The sequence below is a fragment of the Balearica regulorum genome, chromosome 6 (genome assembly GCF_011004875.1).
Source record: "Balearica regulorum gibbericeps isolate bBalReg1 chromosome 6, bBalReg1.pri, whole genome shotgun sequence".
NCBI classification, from domain to species: Eukaryota; Metazoa; Chordata; class Aves; order Gruiformes; family Gruidae; genus Balearica; species Balearica regulorum.
The window spans coordinates 7,538,095-7,562,200 of NC_046189.1; the positions used below are offsets into that span (position 1 = coordinate 7,538,095).

The following is a 24,106-nucleotide window of genomic DNA, read 5'->3' on the forward strand; positions in this document are numbered from 1 at the left end:
ATAAAGAAGTACAATCCCAAGAAAGATTGATTAGCCAACTCAATACTGAAAGTTCTGGATATGATTGGTTCCTACAATATGTTTTAAATCCATTTATACCTTTTTTTCCTCCCTAATATTTAGTACATAGTGTTTTATTTTTAATAGCATTTTTCAGGCACTTAGGTATCAATCTATCCGATATCATTGGCAATAAATTCTTTCTGCTCTTCATCTTCATTTGAAGAATAAGTCAGGCATGTCGGGATCCACAGCCTCTGCTAAAAATGAACTTGCACCAAAATTTATGGCAGTTCTGTGTATGTTAGTACAGAATTAACTCACTTCACAGTGAGTGTTAAGTTTTGGGTTTTTTCTCAGATTCTGAGTCTCAGAATTATTTCTTAGCTGAAAAAGTGATCAAAATGCAAAGTTCCTCATGTGAACTTGCCACACAAAGATACAAAGTACTTAAATGAATAGCTGAATGTACTCAGACCACAAAGCAGGCTTTTATAATCTATATCAAATAAAGTGGTTATGATAATCTTTATTTCCACTAATTCTTTCAGATCTTTTCAGGAGGCAACAAAATGGGAATAATTTTTCCTTTAAGTTGGAAGATACTGATAAGTTTTGCAGCAAATGCTACACACCTCACAGGAGAGGAAAACATTATGGCCTGGCTCCTGGCACAGTGGAATCACAATGACGTTAGTGGGAGCTTGACTGACTTAATGCAGCAAGTTGTCCCAAAAGCTCAAACAAAATATCCTCATTTCTAGACTGAATTTCTCCTGTGACAGGTTCCAACTATTGTGTGCTGCTTGTATTTTCTGACAAGCAGTCATCGGTTATTACAAGTCTTACCCAATGTAATAAAGTATGCATATTAATCAATTAGTCTCTTAGACTTTCCATTGTCTCATGCTTCTTTGTGATTCTGATCTTAAAAACAAAATCTTGAAATTGTATCTCCTGTATTAAGCAGACACTGTAGAATCAAAATATTCCATCTTTTTTGAGCATACAAGTACTGACATGTGTAACAAATGGCTGGCACTGTTATTTAGCTAAGCACTTGGAAAATTAAGACATTTTATTGAACTACCTGGATCTTTTGTGTTGCAGATCTGTGGGTGCTTAAAGTCTTATAAGAACCACTTTCTGTTTGCTTACAGAACAGCCTGTTTTCTTACAGAATCTTTCTTGTTATTAAAATACTTCTGGATGCTGATTGTACTAGAAACTACTGAACTTGGTGAAGAACAGAAGAATCTTTACCTATTGTACACAGTATGAAACCACATCACAGCAAGACTTAAGCACCTTACTCAAAATGAGAAAGGAAATTTGTGCTATAGTGGCTGAAACGGATGGATCTTAAAATCTGTTATCAGCAACTAATATTTTGATATTGGAACATTTTTCAGAAATTGAAAATTGGCAAATCTGGATAATGTATGCCCCCCTACATGTTCCACCTTTTTTTTCCCAAAGCATTTTTCTAGTCATTTTGGCTGAAACAGGTACCATTCACAAACACCTAACACAATACCAAAGTGTTGTGTTTCTTCCTGTTGCAGAAACTCCCGCATGTGCAGGAAGGAAAGAGCCATTAAAGGCTATCTCATTAAACCAAAGGAAAAATGACACGCGTGGCATCATGAAAGAGAATGTGCGTGCAAGCCATAGCATGAGAAAGCAGCAGTGCATGACAAGGCTAAGAAACTCCTTGAGATTTATGTACCAGAGCATGGTCCTACTGAGGCATTTGGAGGCAATTGGGGATTGTTTCACCCTTTCTACAGAAAGATTTGTGCTATTCTTGGTGGAACCCAAACCCAACCTTGGCCCTTTGAAAGGAAATGAAGAGGATAACTGGAAAGCTTATCTTCCCTCAGGCAGACTACCATTGTTTCACATGCACAAACCTGGCCCTGTGCTCCTAAAGAGGAGCATAGCTTCTGCACCCAGAAAGCCTGCTTATTTACAAGGGATGGTTTATTCGGCAAGTTCTCCCGGGTAGAAGGTAGCTAATGTTCAAACACCTGAGCCCTTTGCAGTACCAAAGTCTCTCCTACTAATCCCTAGTGAGCGGTGGGTCAGCGCACCCAACATAGAATCAGAGTTCAGCGCTGCAGTTGCTTTTAGGAGGTAGTCTTTAGAGAAAGATTGTCAGGTGGAAGTCAGAGGGGAAAAAGATGGCCATGCAAGTGGCTGACATCAGATATATTTATTATTGACTGTTGAAGTAGCCTGTGAGAGTCTTTCTCCCTGAGATTTCATTGTCTCACTTGTAGGTTCTCTAGCATGCTGTTTTGCAGCTGATCCTAAGGAAATCATTGCTGATAATAAGCAGCCATTGCTCTGTGCCCTCATACAGCAGTTGCTTTCCCTCCTCTGGCAAAGAGATTGCAGCAAAAAATACAATTCCATACATGCACGAATGCACTATCACCTTACTCGTCCCCACTCCCTCCATAAAATACACCTTCCGTATGAGCCAATTCAGCATGCAGGTGCTCTGCGAAGACAAACAGCTGTACGGTGCGCTGGCTGCTGTTCTAGATCCTGCTGTTCACGAATCTGCGTTCCCCACCTGCTGCTTTTCCAGCTAGGCTTCCCTTTCAGCCTTATGACGGCTGTGCGGTGGCACTGATAAGGGTGTCCGACTCAGTAAGGCTGACCCTTGTCCTGAGTTTTCCCTTCCACCCCGGCAGGTAACACAAACGTGTACTTAACTGCCATTCTGCACCCGTAATTGAACTTGGCAGGAACTAAACTTCTTGCCGCTTTCTGGATTGCTTCCCTGGAGCTGGCAGGGGTAAGGGTAGGCTGCCTGGAAGGGCGGCAGGTGTTTAGGTCGGTCCAGGCTCCTGGCAGCAGCAAGTTCAGCACCCTGCTCGCTGCAGGTCACCGTCTCTGAGGGTGGCGGTGGTGGTAAGCGCATCTCCATCCAGCCACGGCGGATGAGGGGAACCGCTGCCTGACCACCAAGAGGCGGCTCTGCCGGTGCTGGACAGGGATTCGCCCGGGGAAGGGCCCTGGGGGGGCGCCATGTTCCCTCGCTCGAACACTTCTCCGGTCGGTGAGGAGCGACCCCCGCAGAAGGCGCGGGGGACCCCCCGACGCAGGCGTACGCCTCAGCAGGGAGACACGGAGACCTCGCGGAGCCGCCCGCCGCCGAGTGAGCGCCCCGCGGTCCCGCCCCTCCGTGACGTCAGGCGGAGCGCCCGGCCGTCGCCCTGCCACGCGCTGCCTGCCGGGATAGAATTAGGTCCTCGCGCGGTGCCTCGGCTCCAGCGCGCGGCGCGCCCCGCGCTGCCTTCCCAGCGTGCCTCGCGGCCGCCGGCGTTCCGAGCGGGATCCGTTGCGCCTCCCCGGCGGCGGCGGCGCTGCTGTCCCGGCCCTCCCCGCGGCCCTGAGAGCTCCCCGAGCGAGAGCCGAGGCCGCTCCGCCCTCCCCGCCATGCCCCCCAAGAAGCAGCAGCAGCCGGCGGGGGGCAGCAAGAAGGCGGACCAGAAGAAGAAGGAAAAGATTATCGAGGTGAGGCGAGCAGGGCCGCGCCGGGCCCAGGGGGGCCGCGACCGACGCCGAGCGGGCGGGCCGCTCTCCCGCCGCGGCCCTGTCCTTGCCGCTGCTGGGGCCTGCCGCTTCCTGCCGTTTCCTTTCGGAGGCGGGCAGCTCTCTCCCTGCGCCCCCCTCTGCCGCCCCCGCGGCTGCGAGGACGCGGACCCTGCTGCCGGCGGCAGCCGGCCTCCCCGAAAGCTCGCCGTCACGGTTCGCGGGCAGCCGGGCCCGCAGGCCGCCCCTTCGGCTGAGGCGGCCGGGGAGATGGTGGGAAAGGCAAGGACTTGGGGGTGCGCGGAGCGTTGTGCGCACGCACACCTGGTCGGGGCCGCAGCCCAGCCCAGAAGCGCCGTTCCGGGGGATGGTGGTTCCCTTCGCTGCCCGGGTCTGTCAGATCACCGACCCTCGCCCTTTACTTGTGCTGGTGGCCGCTTCTTGCGCCGCTGGGGTTTGGGTTTTCAGCCTGGGCGTTGTCTGGCCAGAGCTGTCTTTGGACTGGAGGTGATCTAACAGGAGCGCTCTTCTTTTCCACCCACCCACCCCCCTTGTTTAACCGTTTCCCTTCTCCATCTGTATGATCCTATATTTTCTGAGTCTGACTCTCAGAGGGATGTAGGTTTGCATTCCTCACTCGTGTGGTGGGTTGTTTTGGGGTTTTTTGGTACTATTTGGCCTCTGTGGCCAAGGAGGCGTTTCCTGGAATAACAGTTTAGTAAATCTTTCTTAGAAGTTGAATGCAAAATAATTTGAAGACATATCAATAATATGTCATATTCTGTTTAAACTTCTTATACTCAATTCCGTGGTAAAACCAGATTTTAAAAAATATTGCTGGAGGAGGGGGTGTGTGTGTTAGTTATTAGGGTAGTCATGCAAATCCCGCTGTACAACCAAAGCTATGTTGAGGGTAGAAAGAGAGAGCAGTTATAGAAAATTAAATGTTTGCCTGCATCTGTTGGCAAGAAAGTTAGTAGCTGCTCAGCAGTTTCCAGCAGAACATCCACGTAACGCAAGTGTTCTTTTAAGTCTAGCACTGCAGAATATTGTTTCTGGTTTTTGGAAGCATTAGGTTAGACCGGTTGTTCTCGCTCTATCTGTTGGCCTCAGTTTCTGATGTTTTTGTTGAGTCGAGCTACATAGCAAAAGTCTGCTTTTTATTATAAAAAAAAAGTGTCTGAAAGAGGAAAAACTTGCATTGATTATTACCAATAATTTATTACGTAAATCAAACACACAGAGATTATGTATTCCATGTGGCATTTGCCACAGAAATCAACTGTGTGAATAAGCTATTTTCTTTCCCAGCTAGTTATTTTTACAAACTGTAGGCTTTTCAAATTAGCATAACCTAACAGAGGACTAGCTGCTGTTGATAGGGGATACATTATAAATGAAAACAGGGTGACTGGAAATTTGGAACAGTGTATTCTATAATTCATTTATAATATACTTCTGGATTGTTAGGGTTTCCAAAAGTCTGTTTGAACTGAGGTATTATCACTGGATGAACATATGTTACTTGTTCCTGGAAGGAAAAAAATGGTATCAAATTAAAGGGATGGATAGGTTTTTAATGTAGGTGTTTCAGTTACAAAAAATAATTTCTGCTTCAGGTACTTATGTGAAAATGAACTATCTTTTTTATTTAATGAATATTTTAATAGGTTTGGTATAGAAACCTGCTTCTAACAATAAAACTGGAGATGTAGAGGAAGAATTGGTTCAGGCAGTAAACGGAAACTACTTGCAGTAGAATTTATGAAGTACAAACACCTGTCTGGACTTGACATGGGGAAAGACTTCAAATTAGTACAGTTAGAAAATGAAAAGCTTAAAGTACTTGAAAATAAAAAGCAATATGTTACATGTGGCAAGAGTCATCTGCATGACATGAATGCATAACACTTGTATATGAATACTTGAAGATAAAAGTAATAAGTGATTTCAGGTAGATAGGAAAAAAAGCAGTGTGTAAGGCTATTAAGTCTTCATATTTTCCTCAGATGTTATGTGGGTAGTCACGAGAAACATCTTATCCTTTTGTCGTGAGAGGCCTGAAAACATGGTGTGTATATGCTCACGCTAATACTTCGGCGCAAGTAGGTCTGGTGATAAAAGCAATAGCTCGTGCAAAAGTAGCATTTAGTAGGTTCTTTTGAAAAGCAAATTTTAAAGGTGATATGAGGGGTCTAAATATTGTTCATCCTGTTTCTTGGATTGCTTGCGATGCTGGAGGAAATAGTCTGTGTTTAACTGAAAACCTGAGAGGAATGGCAAGTCTGGGTTTTATTGGCTTTTTTTTTTATTTTTCCCCCAGTAACAAACTTGTTCCAACTGTTGGGCAGTTTTCAGTTTTTTGCTGTATTTATCTCTTGATTTAGGACAAAACATTTGGCTTGAAGAATAAAAAAGGTGCAAAACAACAGAAATTTATCAAGGCTGTGACTCACCAGGTTAAATTTGGTCAGCAAAATCCACGTCAGGTAAGCATTTAATCTGTCATGTTTTCCCACTGTATAGTGAAATCATCTTTCACTGTACATAGCGATTGCCGTGTAATACTGACGTAGAAAAAGGTTGAGATGTTACTTGCCGTATGTATTGTGACTAGCACAGATTTATCTAGATAGTCTTCTTGGAAAGCTTGTCTAGCTTAGAATTATGTACCCAAAACCCCCTCAAACTCAACTAATAAGGGTGTGTGTTTCTTTACACAGTATTCTAATAGTAACATAATTGAATTTAAGGTATACCTAAAAGTGAATTGTAGAACCTGGCTATCAGCAAAGTGTGGTTACATTCTTTCTCTTTTCCTCTTTAATTCCCACCTCTTCTAAGAAACAGTGAACCATTAAAAATAAGAGTAGTTTTTGCTAATATTGGAATTGGGGGAAGATGAAAAAAAAAAATGTATAAGCCCATACGTGTTGCTTGTTCTACTTAGGGAAATACTTATTATGATATTTCTGTATTGTATGCATGGAAGTTTGCATCTATTTGGTGAACTGGTCAAAGAAACTGCAATTTTGAGCCACTGTCTACTACTCTGCTCTTTTGTATAATAAAGTAAAATGTAATGTGGCTGAGATACAATGTTTTGACTGCACTTAGGCAGAAAGCACAAATTTAATGAAAATATTTGTATAATTGAACTGAGTCAGGCCTCTTATTCATATGGTGCTAGGGAAGCTAGTTGCTAAGTATTTATGCAGCTTCCTGTTCTATGAATAAGCCTGTAGAATATTATGTTTGCATCAGCTAAAGTCGTGATGTCATAATTTATGTTAAATTCCTTGCATGACATAAGGATGAACTAACCAATGCCAAGTACAACTTTAAAGATGAAGTTTATATTCAGGTCATTAGATATAACAATTTCTTGTAGTGGAAAGGACTGCTTGATGTCACTTCATACATGTTGGTGTTACTCAAACAGTTCTTCTGAAATTTCTGTATGAAATCCCTGAATCTGTAGCATTTAATGGCATATCAGTATGGAAATTGGCCAACCTAAATTAATTGGTTTCTCAAATGCTCCTGGCTATTGACTGATGTATGTCAGAAGCTAATTTTTGGACCTGATTATACCTTTCTTAACCTGTAAAATGGTTTTCAGTTAGAGTTCTTCCTGAGAAAGAAAGAACACTTTAAAGCAATTAGTGTTGTATCCTGAGATACAAATGGAAATGCTGTCAAGGTTTTTTTGTTTAACAAGGAGGGGAAAAAAAAAAAAAGGCAAGATTGATCTTCATGCTTTTAGAACCCTAGGGTGAAACAAAAGTGTTCATAAAGTACTACTATTGTAGTTGACATATGTGGGCCTGCATGCTATATAAAATAGGATTTATGGACTTACAGTATGAAAACTGAGTGTTCTGTATGTGGACCAAATTAATCTATTCAGTTTTAAAAGGATTTGGCATTTGCTTGACAAATAAGAAGAAAGCTTTTTTTTTTTTAAATATTACACTGTCTTTTACCAATTAAGTACCCCACATATTTGTATAGTGTTGTTCAGTCTCACTAGCTTCCCTTAAGGATAAGAATCAAATCATCTAATAATGTTTCTCCCATGTCCTCTTTCATGTGTCTTTATCCCTCTCTACCACTTTGAAATAGATACAGGCCTTTTTGGGCTTATCTGAAAAGGGTAAGGCAGAGTCTCAGGTTGGGGGTTTTTTTATATACAAACTTTCCTTTTCCTTGGTGAGCTTGTTTTTCAGACCTTGGTCTCTAGTATCTATAAAATGAACGTTCTTGTCTTATAAACCCCTGGTTATCAATGAATTGATATCAATGCAAACAGAAAAGTGTTCTAAAAGCAGTTCCGAACTTCTACGGGCAGATTTCCTGGAAGCGCTACTGGTACACATGAAGAGAAAGAACAAAGCAGCATGTAGGGAACTGAAGATAGAGAAGCTTTTTGCACAGATCTTGAAGTAACTGCATTGAATAGTTGCACTGCTAATGTATCACAAAAGAGCAACTAACTTTTCCTCTCCTTAGTCTCAATATCTTTCACTTGATTTCCTAGCCTGTAGAGGTGGTACAGAGGTGACTGTGTCATCTAATGGTACCTACCAGCATCTTGCATTTCTGACCGAGTTTGAAATCTCTTCTGTTTGAAAGGTCAGTACCACTAGATGGCACTGGCCACTCACACAAGGGCAGGAATTTGGAGACGTTCAGAAGTCACAGGTTCTTTACTTCCTCCCCATATAAACTAATTTAAAATGATTTGCTGTTTTAATTTACCGCTCATGTGAAGTGAGTAATGTCATTCTGATTAAATATGAATAACTTCAAATTTGGGGTCATTATAGGCTGCTCAAACAGAAAGTGAGAAGAAATTAAAAAAAGAAGATAAGAAAAAAGAATTACAAGAATTAAATGAGCTCTTCAAGCCTGTGGTTGCTGCACAGAAAATTAGCAAAGGTATGAGTAATTGAATTCTCTTCGCTTATGCTCTTATTCATATATCTACTTCAGGTAAAATAACCCTTTAAAAATACCAGTTCATTTCTTAATAAAGTAGATATGTCTGTTTCCTTCTCTATCTAGTGTACCAAGTAATTTGTCAGTAATGATTTGACATTTTTTTAGTAAGTCATCTGAGTTTATTAGGTCATTAAAGTATTGAAAGCTGCATTGATATTGACAGGGCTACTAGAGATACTTTGCTGCATTCAGGTTCATTAATTAGATGCTTCTGGATCAGTGGCATGATTATTTTTTTGTGTGTGATGGTATTTATTTAAAGCAGCATGTCTCCCCAGGGAAATGTGAATGTCCAGGTATTACAAGGAATATAATATGATAGCTGTCGCCCTCGCAGAAAACTTGTATTCAAATCAGAATGGTAAAAATTTTTCAGTTACTTCTGTCCCACCTCACTGTTAACAATGGGACTTGGTTTCCGAAGTGGGGTCTTATTTCAACTCGGTTATTGAACAAACTAGTTTTGTGATTAAATGTAAGTTTAAAGAGTGTTTGATACTTCTAGGAAACTTGGCAGTTGGCTGCCATGTGGGAGGGGAAAAAATCATGGTATTTTTAGGAAATAACTAAGTTTTATCAACTCTTTTGCTTTATTACTCCTCTGGAACTAATGAAATAATGTGCAATAACTTTTGAGTAAACAAGTGTGATTTCCATGTATGTTTTTGAACAAATATCAGATTTGCTTTATTGTGTTGCTTAGCAGCAGCAAAGGCCAATTTGCTGTTGATGATCTGCAGTAGTCAGCTTTCTGCAAATGAAGTAGCTCTTTAAGTAATTTCAGAAGACTGATGTTAAAGGAGACATGGTTCTCAAAACTTAATATACAAGTTTTGCTCCAGTTTTGTGGTTTTATATTTTAATACTGTTTTTAAACAAAACTTTGTTCACTCAGGTGCTGACCCCAAATCTGTAGTTTGTGCTTTCTTCAAGCAAGGACAATGCACTAAAGGAGACAAGTGCAAGTTTTCTCATGATTTGTCTTTGGAAAGGAAGTGTGAAAAACGAAGTGTCTACATTGATGCGAGAGATGAAGACCTTGAAAAAGGTATTATGCACTAGAAAATGACTACTACGCCATTCTGATTCTGAAATTGGATTTTTAAGCTTAAGAGTCGTCCTATGTTGTGGTTAGGATCCTGAAGAGCTTGGTCAGTCATCAAGGCAATCCATACTCCTGTGTTTATAATTATGAACAACAGTGAAACTTCCTTTAAAAAGTGTACTCACAAGTATTCTTTAGAACTTTTTAGAAAAAGGGTGTCCCAATGATACTGTATGGTGGGTTTTTAATTCTGCTGTATGACGTATTATGTCATACAAGTAGCAATTTGTACAGTATTTGGTCTTTCTTATAGTGGCGAGTTTCTTCTACATTCTATAAAATAGCAGTGCAAAAGGAGGAAGTGTCATGAGCAACCCCAGTTGCCTTCCAGAACTAGCACTAGTGTTTGCCCAAATGTGCGCAGTTCTAGAATTCAGGGTACTTGGTAGTTTCTTCTGTGACTTTATCTCCTTTCTCCAAATCATTTGTTGGCAAAGTACTCTGAACTTTACTTTTATTTAGGGGGTGGAGATTTTGTAGTCAAAATAATTTCTTTTGGTTTTCCACAATTCATCATGCCTTGGTCTGTATTTGAATTCCAGCCTGTGTCGTGCTAAATGAATAGGATAGGATCCTGTAGATGCACTACTCCTATTACCATTGGTGATCTTGCTTCTTTTGATGACACCTTTTAACTTTAACACAGAAAATTTGGTATTATCTCTTCTGATCCTCAAGTTGTATCATCTGTATTTCTGGACATGAGCCTCCAACCTTCTCTTTTATTCAGTCATCTTCACTTTGTCTTTTCCCCGTGTCCATGTTCAGTAGTTTACAGATAGAATGACAGGGTTTTTTTAGTCTTTAACTGAAACACACTTTATGCATGTCAAAATAAAAATTTCTAAGGCTTTTGAGAAAATTGTCTTGTGAGCAGCATAGGATAGTTTGAAAATACTAATATAAAAGCCTGAATTTGTTTTCCATTCTATAACTAAAACGTAAGAATTGCTTATTAAAACCATTATTAGAGAGAAAAGCAACTCGACACCATTGTCTAGTATTTGGTATTTTTGTGAAACCATCTTTTGTCTTCTAGATACAATGGATAACTGGGATGAGAAGAAGCTGGAAGAAGTGGTGAACAAGAAGCATGGTGAGGCGGAAAAGAAAAAACCCAAAACTCAAATAGTATGTCTCTTTTTTTTTAATTGAGCTGTAGTAGAGAAAATTAACTGCAAACTGGTATTAAATATGGTTATTGATAACTAAAGATTTTGAATGAAAATTATAAAAATATTCTGCGTACATAGTTGGGCTGATAGTATTTCTAATAATGTATTTAAAAAATCAAAACCACCTCAAAGCTCTTTCAGTCAGCATAAGGTTTTTTTCTCAAGTAAAATATAGATGGATAGTAGATAAAGTGCTTTCAAAATGGAAATGCTAAAGGAATTGGTAATATATCTAATGCATCCTACTTGCTTAGAAGATTCAAGTGTTGTGATTGGTTAGGTCTGTCATCTCATTCTAGTGACTGCCATATATATTGGCTTGCTTATGTCTTGGGTGACACATAAGCTAAAATTTACTAATTGAGTGTCATTTGTAGTTCCTGACTTGGAACTTCAAGAATATTCTTCAGTTTGTGCACTAAATGGTATATCATCTCAATCTCTTTATCATTCTTGAGAACTATTTCACCTTGATGTCAGTATCAAATAATTAAATATTCTCTTGATATTGCTTAAATTTGCCAAAGTTAAACTTTGATATGGCTAAGTGTGAACCATGAATTGCTTGTTAAAAGTTCCAGAATGGCATCTTTACCTCAGGGTCGTGAGCTGGAAGGTTTAACATCTGAGGCATGTTCTATTTATTTAGATTCAACCTACTCTTGATGTTGGTGAGCAGGAAGAACAAGACTGTCAGCATGCTTTTACACGTGCAACTGGGTTTACAGTAGTACGCAGTTGCCAGTCTTCTGAGTCATCCTGCCTTTTTAAATTGGGATTATGTTAAGGGGGGAAAGTTGTTGACTGAGTTCTAGAAAACTAGTTGCACTTCTTATTTCTGCGTTTTTAGTAGCAATGCATTTCATGTGTTTCTTCAGTTTTGAGCACAACTGGCTTTGAATTATTGTACTTCTGACATGCAGTAGCTATACAAGTAGTGTAAATTGCTGGGGATGAAAAGAGAATTCAGTGCTAACAGCCGTTGTTTTGTACAGGTCTGCAAATATTTCCTTGATGCTATTGAAAACAACAAATATGGATGGTTTTGGGTCTGTCCAGGTGGAGGCGACAACTGCATGTATCGCCATGCTCTCCCTCCAGGTTTTGTATTAAAAAAAGACAAAAAGAAGGAGGAAAAGCAAGATGAAATTTCTTTAGAAGATCTAATAGAAAAAGAGGTAAAGTTGTCAGACAGGTACCTTTTGGTGGTAGTTGTTTTTGTTTCTCTGAAGAGACAGTTGTAAATAACTTCCTAATTAATAATTTAAAAGTTTAAAATGGTTTTGGAGCTGTATGAGCTAGGGTGAAGGATGCATAGTACTTGATTCATGTTTTTGTTTACAAACTATTACCTAGTAAATAGATCAAACTATAGCTGCATACTTAGCACAAGTGTTGCTAATTCCTTTTTTTAGGAGGCTTCTGTTTGTTACTGCTACTTCTCCTTTAAGTATTACAACTGTTTCTGTGGGCCTTTCTCATCCCCAGCTTGCTGCCTCCTTAGTTCTTGCGTAACTGTGTAATGAGGAAGCAGCTCCAAGAGAGCAGGACCTTCTGAAGGCATTGTCTTGCTACTCTGCTTATGTCTGTCTCCGTTGCCTGGTGGTGTCAATCTGAGGAGAACCTGAGCTATTCTCCTTGGTTTCTTTGCTCCTGCGCTTCTCGTGTCAACTGTCATGTTGGCTTACTTTATTAACTGGAAAAAAAAGTCAAAGTTTAAGTTGATGGCACACGTTTAACAGTGGTGAGAATGAAGAAGGAATTAGAAAGAAATGTTTTCAATTAGTTTCTAGAAAAGAGTATTTAAATCTCTGATTTGTTATAGCGTTTATAAACAATTTTTAGCATTAATAAGTATCTTTACTTGACAGCGCGCTGCATTAGGACCAAATGTTACCAAAATTACTCTAGAGTGTTTTATTGCATGGAAGAGAAGAAAAAGACAAGAAAAAATTGATAAAGCTGAGCAAGATATGGAGAGGAGAAAAGCAGATTTTAAAGCTGGCAAAGCACTGGTGGTATGTTCTAAACTCCAATTGTTAATGTAAGAAAGTAAAAAAGTTTTTGTAACAGGGTAGCTGGCATGGAATTGCTTTGGGTTTGGTGGATTTTTTTTTGTTTTTTTTTACAGCAGTATGAATTCTATTGAGTGATAAATTAAGATTTCTTTTTATGTGACTAGATTAGTGGACGTGAAGTATTTGAGTTCCGGCCAGAGTTGGTTGATGCAGATGATGAAGAAGCAGATGACACCCGTTATGTTCAAGGAACAGGAGAAGATGATGAGGTAAAGGGCAGGGTTGACTCGAATATTTCAAGTTACGTTCAAGTTTGGAAACTCATAATTTGAGAGCTCTTTATAGTGCAATTAATAAGCTTGGTTCTTAATTTAACGCTGCTACAGAGTATATCTTGTCAGAGTTTTGGTGTGAAAAGGAAGCTTAAAAAAAAATCTGTAGGAATCCTGCAGAAATGAGAATTTCTGTCAAAAAAAAAAAAAAAACCCACAAAAAAAAAGTAATTCATGCAGAGCATCTTGGTTTGTTTTTCAGATGGAAGACCCTGTGTGCATAAATGATGTTGATTTGAATCTGTATGTCCCAAAGGCTGTAGATGAGACTGGCATTACTGTGGCTAGTCCTGAGCGATTCAGCACATACAGCTCAATAGAAAAGGATGGTAAGTTCGTTATTTAGGCGTCACTAATATGGCACTGAATTGTTAAGAGCTCCCAAAAGGTAGATAGAAATGAATTATTGATCTGCTGAAAAGAAGCCTTTGTTTAAAAAGGGTGAAGGGTGGGGGAGTAAAATTGCTATCAATGATACATGTAGTTACTAAAGAAAAAGCTTCTAGCAAATGCTATGCACTTCTTATTTTCTCAAATTTAAACAAAAGGTAGTGCTTATGGCCACTTCAGGTAAATCCTTAGGATTTTTTTAGCAGTTTCTTTTTTTTTTCCCCGGATGTAGTAAGTGACTGAATAAATAATCAACAAAAATCCAAGATTTTCTTTGTATGTTCTATCTAGCTTAAGTTAGCTCGTAACTTCTTAGAGCAAAGTCTTGATCTTGGTGCACTTGTGGAATGTGTACCCTGATATTTAAGACCCTGTGTCTTTTAAGTGCAGACACGGAATAGGAGCAGCTCATTAAGTTTTACCCAGTTATGTAAACAGGAGTTTGAGGAGTTGTAGTTATTTTTTTCAATGTGTTTAGATCATCAGTTATGAAAACCTACATATTAATCAGGTACGTGCAATTTAACCAATTTAAGTCTACATAAATTTCAAGTAAAGTAACTTCTTTATAGTTTAAAAACTTTAAAGCCTGTTTAGTGGTATTGTGAATTAGTGATTAAGAAACTTGTGACACTGAAATGTGTAAGCATTATTTTTATTTTCAGATAATAAATTAAGTGAAGCTTCTGGTGGTGATATAAACAGCAGTGAGCAAAATGATTTAGAGGAAGATAATGATGGAGATGGGGAGTTGGAAAATGGAGTAATCGATGCAGTTCCAGTTGATGAAAATCTTTTTACTGGAGAGGACTTGGATGAACTAGAAGAAGAACTAAACACTCTTGATTTAGAAGAATGAATTAAAAAGCTCAAGTGAGGAATTAAATCAATGTGACAAAGTGAAAACTGACTACATTTTTTCTCATTTTTGAATAGAATTCTTAAACAGGATGTTTATGGTTACCCAGCTGATTCTGATGGGCACGACATATGCCAGGAGTATTTTCCTTCCATCTCATCTACTCAAATCTTGACTATGCTCACAGTAAAATATTCAGAATAGTTGAGAATTACCTGGCAGCTGACTGCAGAAAATGAGATTATAACTTTCAACTAAAAGTAGGAAGTGTAACTGCTTTGCCAGTGTGCAAGTATAAGTGGGCAATTTGATACCAGGTACAGTATAAAAATCAAAGTATACATTCTTCACCAGAACTGCATTTTTATTAGTGGTTGTGTTGATTTAGAAACTGCCTAGAAGTGTTTTTAGGCAGCATTCTCTAATGGAGCTGATGCAGATTATGCTTCAAGTGGTAATTAGCTTTGTTTGATCAGCTGGATACCGAAGATTGTGAACTGATACATCATACAATACGGTGCCCTCTGTTTAAAATGTTTTAAACTTTCCCACCGGCTTTTGCCAACAAAACTGTAAATAAAAACTATCAACTTTAAAACAACTGTGTTGATTTTTCTCTAAGTTAGGATATCATACCAAACTGTTAGTAACATCTTTTTCTATACAGCGATAAACATTTTTCTCGCCAGTCCTGATAGACAAGCGATGATGTTGGCTTCAGTTCAATTAGGGCTAACTGCAATTACAATTTTTTTCCACACTTCCTGCAGTGTAAAATTGGGCAGCTGACTTTTCCCCAACTGTTCTTATCTCCTACCCATCCACTAACTGATGTAATACATGCTGAAGATGGCTCATTGCTATTTGAGTTTCATTCTTTCCCCACTGTGTTTTGCTTATTAGCAAAGACTTCAAGCTCTGCAGAGCAGGGATGTTACGGTCTAAAAAAATGCCTGTTGTATCTTTGGTGTTCTAGAAATAACACCAAGTTACGCAGTAGTAAGTCGCCTCAAAGCAGAGCAGTGCCGTACCCTGGAGGTGCACTTACTGTCAGGCTTAAATGAAGTCGATATGCCCTTTTAAAACTTAGCGAAACCCTGCTGTAAAGACTTCTCGGTAGCGGTGCTTTTTCAAGGGGGCTGTAGGTTATGCCTCCTTGCCATACTCCTAATAATATCTGCAACAGTATTGCTGTACTAATGATAGCATTTGTATCGGTTTTTTTTTTTAAGGCTTTTAAATTACTACTTAAAGTAGTAAGACTAAGATTCATGGCATTGTTGGTGAGCTTTCTCAAACTGCTTTTGGGTGGTAATATGAGCTTTAATGGTTATTTCTGACACTGCTAAATTGACTCTTGTATTTTGAATGCTATTTCTGAAATAGCTGACCGAGACATATTTTTTGCCCTTTTTGGGATTTTTGGAATTTGTTTTCTCCTGTAGGAACAAGAAGCAGTGTTTGGGAGAAAGAGGCCTACTGAAATTGACTTCTAAATGTAAGTGTTTAAGGAAAAGCTCCAATATCAGATATAAGTATTTCTTTATGGAGTTTTTTTTCTCCTGTGGCAGTAAATAAACAGTGTTGACAGATCATTGTATTATACTGGCCAGCAATAGGATACCTGGATACCAGGATACTTAAGAATGCAATTCATATTTGAATGTATGATGCATAATTTTTCAAAGTTGTATATTTTAAATGGGAATAAAAGTAATTTAATCGTTATCAAGGACGAAAATGGCTTTCTATATTTTGTGTCTAAGAGGCTGGTATATTGGATACAATACTGATTTCTGTAATACTAATCTGTTTCCCTGAGCTAGAAGGGTTAAATCCTTGTCACAATTGTCAGTGTTGTTGTTTGCATTTTACGGTGGAGGAATGACAGGGTGTAACTCATAGTGATTTCAGCTAATAAAACACTGAGATGGGCAGAGAGCGAGCGTGTGCTCTTTTGAGTCTAAAGCACTTGGCTGTGGCACACAACTCCTTTGCGCGCGTGTCATTTAAGCATTAGGACAGTTGCTTTATGTAGTATTTAAATATGTTGAATATATGTAAGTTAGTTGAGGAAAAACTTATTTTTATAGGCAGTAGCTACTGACAGATTACTTCTTGTGGTCAGGAAACAATCATTCGCTGTTTTTTCACCCTTTCTTCCCATCTTACTCAGGCACCTCTGACTGGATGTGTTCTAGCCTCTTGGCTTGGTTGGTCTGTCTGGATTTCTCAGTGTGAGAACAGGTGACTGCTTTTAAAGAAGTCTTTGTCCATGTACCATTCAGGCATACTCTGAAGGATCAGTAGCAATGTGTTGCTACTTGTTCCTTCTCCTTGAAGATAGGCTTGAATTTAACCTGTTAAAAGTTCTCAGTCTTGTGAGTTCAGGAAGCCTAAATTTGCGGCTGACAGGGCGTTTCAGTCAAATGCTCAAATAAAAATGAATGCTAAGGCCTTACTTAAGGTAGATGAATTATTAATGTTTTGGAAATGAGCGTTGTGATAGAATGGATTCCACCTGAGTGTGTCTTACCACTGAGTTCCTGTTGATGCAAGTTTCCTGAAATTAATGCAGTGTTAACTGAATGAGTCATGGAAAAATGAGATATAATCTGAATCCTAAAATAGCAGTCTCTTCCCTTTGACTGTCCAGTTCGTATGGGTCAAAAATACAATATTTCACTGTTAGAGGAGCAGGAAGGCTCGGTCTGAGACACTTACTTTAAAGGATCACAAACCAGGGAAGAAACACCTTTGCAATAAACTTTATTCCTATCCCTTGCAGCCTGCACCACTGTTGACATCTTGTTTTTTCTCATAACTTAAATGAGTACTACACGAGAAGCGTAGTGTTGCTATGGCTTTAGTGTTCCTTGAGGAAACTCGCTAGTGTAGCACTCTGCCTTCACAGCACTCTTGTTACTGGACACCTGTGTGGACAAAACAAAAGCCCCTGCCTTTCATTCCTGGTGTTTGCTATTGTGGAAGTAGAGTATTTCTTGGCTTTAAATCTTGATGTATGTTAAAATCCCATTTCTATCACACGCAAAAACTGCTCGAACTGGCTGTCTTCAAGTTCTTACTGGATTTTTTTTTTTTTGAGACCTGTGTAATTGAATTTTATGCTTGCCACTGCTTTGTTACTCAGAGCTTCCTTCTTGTTTTATAATAAACACAGTTGATAAAGGCCTAGGAAAAAAGTGAAGGGAAAAAAAGGTAAAGACTGACCCTAAATATTACACTTATCTGTTAGCTGTCTATAACAGAAATGTTGCCATTTCTTAATGGACAATGCTCCCCAAATGCTTTTTATTAACAGAAGGTTTTACTATTGATAAACTTTGGATGAAGCAGTGGTACTTGTCTTGGCAATTCAGTGTTGTCATAATAGACTGTGTTTATTTAGCAAATAGATTGTACAGGAAGAACTTACATGTACAAATTAGTATACTTTATAAATATCTTCTTTCACAGTTTAGTCAGATTTGTGGAATAACAAATGTCAAAGTATGCTGCAGACATTCTGAATGCTGATTTCAAAATTACTTTGCAGTGTTTGTGCCCCTTTTTTAAAAATTACCTGAATACAATAAGCTACACAGGCTTAAATACTTTGTAAGCTTATATATCTTGCAAATAACATATTTGGAAGCTTCATAAACAGTGTTTGTTATTCTTCTGAATAACTTACTGAAACTGTAGAGTGATTAAGTGACTAAACAGAAAAATCTTACAAAGTTAGATCTTTGTTTCCCTTGCAGTGAATTATTACAGTCCTACGTTGAGTGAGATTGCTGTCATGTGCAAATATCTCTCTCATATATATTCACCTGAAGTATTTCAGCAGAAATACTCCCTGAATAACATCAGTAAGAATAGGAAGAGGATTGGAAAAATGAGATCTGGGAAGGCCAGAGGAACCACAAAAAAGAACAGTAGCAGCAGCAGCACTGCGTCAGACAAAGAGACCATGTATCACACTCCCAAAACTAGACATGGGGAATAAAGAGGTAAGAAAAGGACAAGCCCATCTACTTCTGAGGAGTGCTTGTCATGTGTAGCTTCCAACAGCTCTTAATCTAGAAGATTTCTTCTACTGGAGGTAGCCTATGATGGCTTTCTCTTCCAAGTATGTTCTCTCTTTCTCCCTTTTAATACCTATATACTTTTAGCTTTTTTTTTTTTTAAACCCAGCAGTTCAACAGCTCTGCTATGTCTTGTTTTGAACATGACTCCTACTAGCTTATATTTATTAGACCTCTAGGGAAAAATATTTGGAGGAAGTGATATCCTATGCTAGCTTTTGACTTGATGCCAAGTAGAGAAATTGGATATTAAAAAAGGAGTTGATGTATTTCAGTTGTGAAGAACACAATCTCTTGATCTATTTTAGTGCTAGAAACAATTTTTTACAGAATTAGAAACTTTATCTCTTTTCAAGGTGCCTGATTCTTTGTTACGGATGTGTCTTAATCAGCAAAATCTTTAATGAAGCAAATAGTCTTTGTTCCCACTTAGGTACCAGTTGTATTTTATGTAGCTATGATCACATTAAGTGCTTTTACACTGATATCTGCAAATCACTGTTCTGTTTTTGCCTCACACTAGTATTAGAGGCTCAGAAGTGACCTTGGCTTAGTCTGTCACTTTCAGTTCTTTTGTTTCAATAGATGCTCTGTCTCTTTACAGATAGTGACTGTTGCTGGTATTAGCAATAAGGCCAAGATGTTTTATTCATTTATGATGTTATAGCCCTAATATGTGACCACACCGGGCTCCTTCGTAGCACATTATTAACATGAATGGCAAAAATAATCTCTTCTTTCAATCATAAAATGGCAGTGTTTTATGCTTAGTGAAACAGACCTCAGAGATAATCTCGTTATTTTACATTTGTGATAGGAAGTTGTTACAGAATGTAGTACATTTGGACATAAATTTGAGCAAGGCTGGCTTAAAATTAGAGATGTTCCCAAAGTAAACCCAGTCAAAAATAAAAAATGAGATGGATTCCTAAATTAAAGCAAGATACAATGGCAAAGAAAACATCACAGCTTTCCTTTAAAAAAAAACCACCTAAACTGCTGTGTAAAATGCATGGGAAGAAGTAACAGCATTCCTGAAGGGAAGAGAGGAGCAAATTAAGAGATTCACAAGGCAAAATTATATTCTTGGTACAGTCAGTCATTAGGGAAATGTCTTCTATGGATGCTGCATCCTTGGACCTGTGTTGGAATGAAACTGTTTTGTCAGCATATAATTTGGGTGTAGTGCCTCTTTGTAGCTGTCTTTATGTAATAATACGAATCCACTGCAAACTCTCAGTCAATGTTTTCTGCTAATCCTAGTGATTGATGTCTGACATGTTGAGTAGTTTAGTTGTGATTTGGGAACAGACAGCTACTTAAGAAAAAGATGAATTGACATCCACTTTAAAAATTCTGTAGCTGCAACGTAATGCCTCCTTAAAATCAGATAACAGCCAAGTTTCTAGTCAGGAAACCTTTCATCTTCACTCTTCATCGCTTTCTTTTGTTGTCTCCTCTCTCTTCCAAGTATAAACACTACATAAGGCAGGCTTTTTTGACTGACCTCTCTAATCCATATCAACTAGTTTAGTAATCACTGTGTAAGCCAGCTGGCTGCATTCTCCCTTTGGGCTTGCTCCACAAGCACGGAGCAAAGCCCAATATTGCCCGGTAGTGTGCTCTCCTAACGCGGCTCTAAACACTCCAGGGTTTTGTTTATAAAAGGGAGAGAAGGAGGATTAGGAAAGTTGGTCAGAAAGGGCATAGCAAAGATTCTACCTCTTTCAATGTCTGCCAGAGTAGAGTCAAAATGGTAAGAAGGGATAAGCTATAAGGGATCAAAAGGAGTGTAACTGCTGTTGTCTCACCTTTGTGAACTTTTTCCTTGAGACAGAAGCTAGTAGGCATCAGAACTGCCTGCTGTGTCAGTAGTATCAACCTTACACCACAAGCTTTTCAGTCTTTCTCTTGTCAATACAAAAAGTGTGTATTCTATAAATAGTGGTTCTAGGGTTTGTTCCACACAGAAATAGAAAGTTACAGTCTACAGAATACTTGATATACACACGTAATTGCCTGTTCTCTGTGTGTGTGTGTTGAGGCAGGAAGAAGTGTAAGGAGGACTCTACTCCCAAGACAGCAAACAGGACAAACCCTTTAAATGCGCTCCTCAGTCAAAGCACAGAAGTGTCTGCAGTTTCTATCACTGATAACTGTTGTGTTAACTGGCCACTTCTTTTCGATAGATGCAAAGGAAGTTCTTTCACCAGCAGCACCCACCTGGCAGTCTCTTGAACAACCTCCTGGCAATTGCAGGCTAATGTCTTCAAAGGAAACAACTTCAAACCCAAAACAAATCTACATGAACATGGCCCCTGGCCAAACCCCGGGTTAGAATGGGTAGAGAGACCTGATTTTGTATTGATCTGTATTCTTTAGCTTTATTCCTTGACTTAAATATTCTTTAACCTAGCAAAGAAGTAGTCACCAGTGTAATGTCTTGTAGATAACAACATGCTTTGGTTGAATGTTAGTGCCAGACAGGAGAGTATTCTTTGGATGTAGAGGATCAAAATATAATGGCTTTCAAAGTGAGGGTGAGTTTGGGTTCTTGGTTTGTATTGGGAGAAAGGAGTTTTTTGATGGGGAAGAAGGCATAAGTTTGAAGTGAGCGTTCTGCCGGATGGTAACATCTCTCCTGAAGTCAGGAGGCTAGAGCTGATGGCTGAGCTGGCTTATCAAGGCCCGGGATGCCTGGGCTCAGATACTTGAACCACTGTTTGAGAGAGAGGGAGAGGAAGATGCCTCTTTTCCATGTCTGTTTGTCTTACTGCCATCTCTTTAGTGCTTCTGTATTTGAGTGTAAAGGAATATTCAGAGTAACAGGTCGAGTTCATTAGAAGATTTCTGAAGTATTACCATGTCATGATATCCCTTTTGCTGTCAGACAGAAAGGAGCTTGGCTCTACTTCATTGCCTTTCAATCCTACTTGTTCTGCATGCAGTTATTATTTTGCTGTATAATTCTTCAACACATTTAAAGTCTGAATTCATTAGTAATTGCTGAGCAGTCTGAAGAATCTTTTCTCATAGTGTGAACCAGGGAATTGTTCATGTTTTAAACTTGGTTTTGTTCCAAATTCTTTATTAAGAAGGTAGAAGTGTTACTCTAATACAGGAGTACTAGAGAACAGCTGCTTCAAGGCAAGATGTGGCATTATGTTTCTGGAATAGTAAATCAAAAAGCAAAGGTGACTCTTCTCTGGGACTGAGCTTTATTAGATTACTTTGAAAATGCATGATGAAAAAACCCATGCAAAACAGTGAAAAACTCTCAAAAAACAGAATAAAGTTGTACACAAACTGTCATGCTTTTACCAAATACTCTGTTTGCACAAATGACAGAACTGGCAATATCTTTGTAAGAGAAGGCAGCCGTCTCCAGCGTTTCTGTTTAACCAGAAGCAAGCAAGAATGTAAGAAAACTAGAAAGCACCTTGTCTTCTGGAAAGTCTCCATAAATGGAAATCCACTGGAAAGTGCCCCTTGTCTTCTGTGCCCATAGATCCTGGAGGCAGGGAAGTGTGCTGTTTCTCTTTGCTCCTAGTAGAATACTGTTTCACAAGTACTTCTGTCAGGCACAGTCACTTCCACCTTCTAAATAAAAGCTGTGTGTGTGTTCTAGTCATGTGTTTTGCATGTGTTTGCTCTGGTGCTGGCCTCATCAGAAAGGATGGTACTCCAAAAATGTATGAAAAGAATGACAGCCAAAAGAAAGGAAAGGTTGTTAGGAAAGAAATTTAGATGCAACTAAGAATAAGATGACAGAAAACAAGGATTTCTTCCTCACCTTTGGGGAACTGTACAAAAGCAGGGTGTTCTAGGGGATCTTGTGTGAATGTAAAAAGGTAGAGTTAAATTCATGGCGTACAGTGAGCGATTCACCTTCTCTGGAAAGGAAGAAAAAGGTGGAGCAGAAAGCGATGAGGAGATAAGTAGGGATGGTTATTTATTCAAGTGTAATATTAGCACTCTTGTACTAATGGTGCCTGCTGTGTATTTACTAGCTCTGCAGGATAAAACCAGAGGGGTGGATTAGGAAGAAGCACAGGTCTAATCAGGACAGAATCAGTCTGTAAAGGAGCTGGCACTGGGGTAGTAACTTGTGTAGGGAGCTGGAGCTTTTTCGTCTAGTGGGCTGATGTTGTGTAGCATCTGTGCAGCTGTTTCAGTAGGGCAGGAGAAGCAGAAATACAAAAACACCTTCTGTACATATACACGTATCCCATGTAAGATGAAAGAGCAAAGCAAGCCTGTGACTTTGGTGTTTAATCTGTTCTCTTTTTCTACTCTAGAAGCAGAAAGCCAACTCCATTACACTCTCTAGATCAGGACATTCTCCCCCATCCCCTTCTTGAAAGCTCTGCTGAGACCTTCCCCACCAGAAGACATGAGACCCCCGTGTCTCCCCAACTGTCTCCTAAAAGCCCCTTTGCCAGGGTTAGCTGAGGGCACTGTGCTGATTCTGAAGGTGGGTCTGGCGCCTTCCCAGCTTCCCCTCTGGGCTGCTGTGTTCCCACACCCCATCCCTTCACGAAATAGGGGCATCTTGGACTTCTTGTCTCTTGTACTTCTCATTTATGGATATTATAAAAACACTATTATTGAGAGTCTGTAGAAAGTAATAGTGATTGGGTGTTTTCCCCATCCATTTCTCCTTATGACATTATTTCCTGTTGATCCTTTTCTCTACAGTAAAAAATACCATTTAAAAATATCTTTGAAAAACATTTAAGTCTTTGGAGGTGTTACTGAGTGACACCAGGATAGTTCTGCAGATCTGTGAAGCACAAACTGACACACACACCTGATTTTATAATGACTAATTTTGTCAAACTGAAGAAATATGAATCCTTTTGTAAATCAAGCAGAGCTGTCCCTGGATTTGATGCTATGAAATCCTAATGTAAAAAAAAAAAAAAAAAGGCCTGGTGAGTAACTGTAAAACACAAAAGGGGATGGTGGAAAGACATTGACTAATACTGAAGTAATACAGCTGTCAGCACTGAACAAGTAAGAAAAAAATCCTGGTAAGACTCACTTCCTTTAGAACTGGAAGACTCTATGGTGAACAACTCTCAGACAACTAGAAGCTCATCTTAACATAGTCATACCCTCATTGTCCTAAAACAACTATTGCCCTATAGCCTGTGGCTAAGGACAGCTCTTGTGTAACAGCTGGGTGAGATGTTGCTGATACGGTGAATTGCTGGTAGGAGCAATAAGGCAAATCCAACTTACACATCGCTGTAGCGGTTTCCTTGTGTTGCTCACCCAGTAGTGCTTCCTTAGTTTTCAGATTTGATTTTTTTTTTTTCTTCAAGAAAAGAAATAGTTAAAGAAACAGAAACAAAAGGCATTTACTGACTAAAAAAAAATAATATATCAAGTCCATCTGTTTGGTTAAGTTAGTCTTGCTTTCTACTGCCTTGTTAGAAACTGAGTTATTTCTTAAAAGATCTGTCCCAGGCACCTAAGCTGTGTTACAGATCCAAATGTCTGGATAGCACAAGAGGAAAATATGTAGTAAAAATCTCATGTTGATAAGGGCTTTTCTTGGAGACTAATAGTAGTATCAATGAACAA

The 24,106-nt window shown here is 39.2% G+C and overlaps 1 protein-coding gene and 1 long non-coding RNA gene across 2 annotated transcripts; both read left to right on the forward strand.

Moving 5' to 3' along the window:
* Window positions 1-3,263: 3,263 nt before the first annotated feature.
* Window positions 3,264-15,030, forward strand: ZC3H15 (zinc finger CCCH-type containing 15). Its single transcript, XM_075756129.1, has 10 exons — window positions 3,264-3,528; window positions 5,934-6,035; window positions 8,376-8,487; window positions 9,446-9,598; window positions 10,695-10,786; window positions 11,826-12,008; window positions 12,702-12,848; window positions 13,013-13,117; window positions 13,383-13,509; window positions 14,236-15,030. Exons 1-10 carry the CDS (start codon window positions 3,451-3,453, stop codon window positions 14,427-14,429), a joined length of 1,293 nt encoding a protein of 430 aa, XP_075612244.1. The 5' UTR covers window positions 3,264-3,450; the 3' UTR covers window positions 14,430-15,030.
* Window positions 15,031-15,873: 843 nt separating this feature from the next.
* Window positions 15,874-23,235, forward strand: LOC142602317 (uncharacterized). Its single transcript, XR_012836015.1, has 3 exons — window positions 15,874-15,927; window positions 18,194-18,442; window positions 22,816-23,235. It is a non-coding gene; the product is annotated as an uncharacterized LOC142602317 (long non-coding RNA).
* The last annotated feature ends 871 nt before the right edge of the window (window positions 23,236-24,106 follow it).

Coding starts and splice junctions, on each gene's coding strand:
- ZC3H15 (XM_075756129.1), top strand. CDS start 3,451: ATGCCCCCCAAGAAGCAGCAGCAGCCGGCGGGGGGCAGCAAGAAGGCG. Junction 10,787..11,825: donor AAAAACCCAAAACTCAAATA/GTATGTCTCTTT, acceptor TGTTTTGTACAG/GTCTGCAAATATTTCCTTGA. Junction 12,849..13,012: donor AAGCTGGCAAAGCACTGGTG/GTATGTTCTAAA, acceptor TTATGTGACTAG/ATTAGTGGACGTGAAGTATT.